Raw genomic sequence first — 4,348 nt, 5'->3', positions numbered from 1 at the left:
CTGCCCCTGCCCTTCCTGGTGTGCCGCGGCCGCTTGGCTGCCCCGGGCCTGGGGCTCGAGCTTTTCGGCAACTTGGAGCAGTTCCCTTGAAGTGAAGGGCATGCCGAAGCGGAGGCTGCAGCATTGCTGAAGGAAAAAGGACTTGTGCAACACCACCACCACCTGGTGACTGGAACCAACAACCCGGGCCTGGATCCCAGGCTAGTTACTGCAGGCAAGAAGGTCCCGTAATCCTGCTCGTGAATGCATCGCTGAGCAGCAGGAAAATCTTCCTGGTTTGGTTGTTCGGTTCCCTGCTCCACGGCTCTGCTTCTGAGCATAGTCAGCACGGAGACAGGCTCCACTGGTCTGAACGCAGCGCACGATGCAGGTGTGCCCTTAATGTGGTTTGAATGGGTGTTCCCTGACCACCGAAGTCTCTAGTTTCTCCGGTAGTGCAGAGACAAGGAGTCGGCTGGAAGGGCAGGACGGGGCAGACGTGACTTCCAAAGTCTGGCTCTTGGTTTCACCATTACAGTCTTCACTCTCAGGTGCCAGCTGGAAAGACGAGGTTGTAGGCGGGCTCGTCTGCAGCCCAGCAGAGGCTGACTGATCAGAATGGAGCAGCGGCTCTGCTCCATAACCCTGAAACTGGCTTACTGCTTAAAAACCACAAGCGTTCTTACCAGCCTAGTCTTGGGAATTAGGACTGTGTTGAAATTTGTTGTACATACGGGGAATGTAGGATATGGCTTGTTGGTGCAGCTTTGAAATTACTAGAGGAAGGAGCTCCTCATCCTCAGCCCCTGCGTAAAGGTCAGCTGTTTACCAAGTAACCTGGTTCCTCAAATGTTCTGTGTGCAGACTGCAGTGGAGGCCCCTCTGCCAGCAAGCTCCAGTGTGGACACAGCTCTCCTGGCAGGAGGCAGCTTCTGCTGCAGAACCTCTGCTGTTGGCTTGCTCCTAGGGGCAGAAAAAAATCCTTCTGCTGGCAAAGCGGGGTCCACGCCAGGGCAGGTGGCCCTTTTGTGCTGCCTCTGATAGTTAAAGGAGCAGGAGCCGTAGCAGTGTAAAAGTCCCCCCAGTCCCTTGGGGGTTTTCCTTAGCTGGTGCCTCGTGGTCCATTGCCCCTTTGAGAAGCAGCAGTGGAAAGGCGTGAAAGGGCAGTGTGTGGAGTTCCAGGTTGGTGCCAGCTGAACCGACCCATGTGGGGAAGGATGCATGCACGTATGCAGCAAGATTAGGACTTGAAGCCAGGTGGTGAAATGCTCTGACTCTTGAACTGGAGCTAGACCCATGCACTGTGGCAGTGCCCATCGAATGTGTCCTGTGGATGCCCCTTGCTCCCTGCCTGTGCTGTGCTTTTACCTAGCCTGCTCTGTAGGTAGTTCTGGAGGCCAACAGTGGCTTGCACCCTCCAGTTGCTAGAGCTTCCGGTGGCTCCACTCACTCAGCAGCTGCTCCAGCTCCACGCAGACTGCACCTTGGGAAGGCACCAGCTGCTGACGGCAGCGCAGCGGCCCAAAGGAGGCACGCTGGCATTGATGGCTGCTGGGTGGTAGCAGAAGGGGGTGGTGACACTGCTTGCTGGGCATTTTGTTCGTTGTATTTTGTCACTTGTTCTCCAGGAGTCTTGACTTGGTACCAAGTACTAAGCTGTGTTTTCCTAACTTTTTTCTAGGGTATTGACTGCTTTTTTTCATTGAGTATGGCAAGGCTTCGGGTTTCAAGCACCGTGGTTGTGATTTTCATTACGATTCAGACTGGATTATTACTGTTCATGTATGCTCGGCACAGTAGCTTCCTGCCTCACTCTGAAGAAAAGCCATCTCAGGTTCACATCCTCATTCTCTCCTCCTGGCGATCGGGATCTTCCTTCGTTGGCCAGCTCTTCAGCCAGCACCCTGATGTCTTCTACCTGATGGAGCCTGCCTGGCACGTGTGGGTAACTATGTACCAGAATAGTGCCAAAGTCTTACACATGGCAGTACGAGACCTAGTCAGGTCTGTCTTTTTGTGTGACATGTCCGTGTTTGATGCATACATGCCTTGGAAGCGAAATTTGTCTGATCTCTTCCAGTGGGCAGTGAGTCGGGCTCTCTGCTCTGCTCCTGCCTGTGATTCCTTTCAACGCATGGATATTACAAATGAAATGGCCTGCAAGACTCTTTGTGGGAAATACCCATTCAGCAAAGTAGAGGAAGCTTGTAAAACCTACAGTCATGTTGTCATCAAGGAGGTCCGATTCTTTGATCTGAAAGTTCTGTACCCGCTTTTTACTGACCCCTCCTTGAACCTCAAAATCATTCACTTGGTGCGTGACCCCAGGGCTGTAGTTAAGTCACGAGAACAATCTGTAAAAGCCTTAGCCCGTGACAATGGAATAGTTCTGAACACCAATGGCACTAAAGTGGAGGACAGCAAATACCTAGTCATGCAGGAAATTTGTAGAAGTCATGTGCAGATTTATGAAACAGCTACTCAAAAACCTCCCAATTTCCTAAAAAATCGTTATTTGATGATCCGTTTTGAAGACCTCGTAAGAGATCCCCTGTCAGAAATCTCAGAAATGTATAAATTTGCAGATCTCAGTTTGACCCCCAGGCTTGAAAGCTGGATTTATAATATTACACATGGACAAGGACCAGGAAAGAAAAAGGAAGCCTTTAAAATCACCTCCCGTGATGCAGTCAATGTTTCTCAGGCCTGGAGAAATGTTCTTTCCTTCCAGAAAATTAAGAAAATACAAGAAGTCTGCAGAGGTGCTATCAACATGCTTGGCTATCAACTAGTGGATTCAGAAAAAGAACAGAAAGATTTGTCATTGGATTTAGTATTGCCAAGGCGAAGAAACCAGTTCACCTGGTCATCATTCAGTACAAAGAACTAAGGTGTTACCTTGTGAGATTTTGTTGGAAGTTTTATCTACTATGTGATGTGTAGATAACTTGCAAAGATGTGACTGTTGATTTTAATTCTGGCCCTAGCTGCTGTTTCTCCAAGTAATGGAAACATTTCTTTTCCAGAGTCTCACACTGCAGAATGTGGGGGGGAAAAATAAATACAGCAAGAAACTTGTCAGTGTGCAGACTTATGGCTGAGACGAGTTGGTCTGAATGTTGTCTAGTTAAGATCACGCGGAGGTTAAGCTACACCTTTCAACGGTGAATTAATGGAAAGGAAAAGACTTCTAATTATTTATTGCCAATATTACAACTTTTAGATGTTGCATTAAGCATTTTGAGAATGTTATCATCCTCTCCAAATTTGATGTCAAGGAAATGATTGTGACAGAAACTTCCCACTTACTTCACATTTAGTGTTCCCGGTATCCCCTGATCTGCAACTTTATTAGAAGATCTATTACACAGCTGTGTTTTTTGAAAACTTGTCTTACCCTTTTAATTTGTTTTCATTTTCAGTAACAGAAATCCTTGAAGAAACTGGACTACTTCTAACTAAATTATTTTGGTTCAATTGTGAAAGCAGCAACTTGATTTTGCTAGTAACTTTCCCTGTGCTTCTGACGAGTAGGATCCTCCTTAGGCATTTCTGCGAGTGACCAGAGAGTTTTGCATGAGAGTATAAAATCCCAAAGCATAAAATTAGGACAAGTGGAATCATTATGGCAGCCTAGTAAGACCAGCCGGGTTATTTGCTCCAGCCTCTAATTCCATGATATAGAATAGGAATGTTTTTGCTCTTAGAGTCTAACTCAAAGGGGTTTTTTTTAAATAACTCTCTACTTGTAGCACTGAATAGTTAATAATTAATTAAAATCACCAACAGATTTAAGATGTCTGCCTTGGACATCTTGGATGTCTGCCTTGGAAATGTGGGTGTTATTTATACTGCTGTATAAGATTCTTCGGTACAAACAGGTTTCAAAGTAGAAATAAAGATTTTTTTTTAACCCTCTGCATCTCACGATGGACAGTAGCGTATCCTCCATTGACTCAGTATTGAATATACACTTAATAGGAATGGAGAAAAGTCATTGTACTGTTGGTTCTGGAAATGGGTGAAGCAAATCCTCACTGACGTGATGTAACTGGCTGGGTCCCAAACCACTTGCTTCTCCATGACAGGGATCCACACACCTCTTTCCTTTGATCCTCACATCTATGTCATCTGCAGCACAGTGTCAGGTTCAACCTTGGGGTCATCTGACATGTCCTAAAAGAAAAAGGGAAAGCAAACAAACCCTCAGCAGCCAGCAAGATGCCTGCCTTCCTCCCAGGGACCTCTGGCAAGCCATGATTCAGTTCAGCACCCTCAGGCAAGTATAAAAAGTAAAAGCTCTGACTGGCCCCTCTTTGTCCCGAGGAACTCAAGCCAGCAGCAGCACAAGGAGCCCTGAGCTGCAGCT

General features: G+C 47.0%; 1 protein-coding gene across 5 annotated transcripts in view; it reads left to right on the top strand.

Moving 5' to 3' along the window:
* Positions 1-3,906, top strand: part of LOC102386219 (carbohydrate sulfotransferase 6) — a 5,515-nt gene extending 1,609 nt beyond the window's left edge. For 2 of the 5 annotated variants that reach the window (XM_025192257.1, XM_006036004.3), the window contains exon 2: positions 1,661-3,906. In XM_025192257.1, the coding sequence (XP_025048042.1) occupies positions 1,661-2,869 (1,209 nt within the window). In that variant the 3' untranslated portion in view covers positions 2,870-3,906. The other 3 variants (XM_025192258.1, XM_025192261.1, XM_025192259.1) reach the window with 3 other exon arrangements.
* Positions 3,907-4,348: the final 442 nt, after the last annotated feature.

This window comes from Alligator sinensis, unplaced genomic scaffold (assembly GCF_000455745.1).
Source record: "Alligator sinensis unplaced genomic scaffold, ASM45574v1 scaffold1060_1, whole genome shotgun sequence".
In the NCBI taxonomy this organism is placed as follows: domain Eukaryota; kingdom Metazoa; phylum Chordata; order Crocodylia; family Alligatoridae; genus Alligator; species Alligator sinensis.
This window is presented reverse-complemented; position numbering and strand designations above follow the sequence as displayed.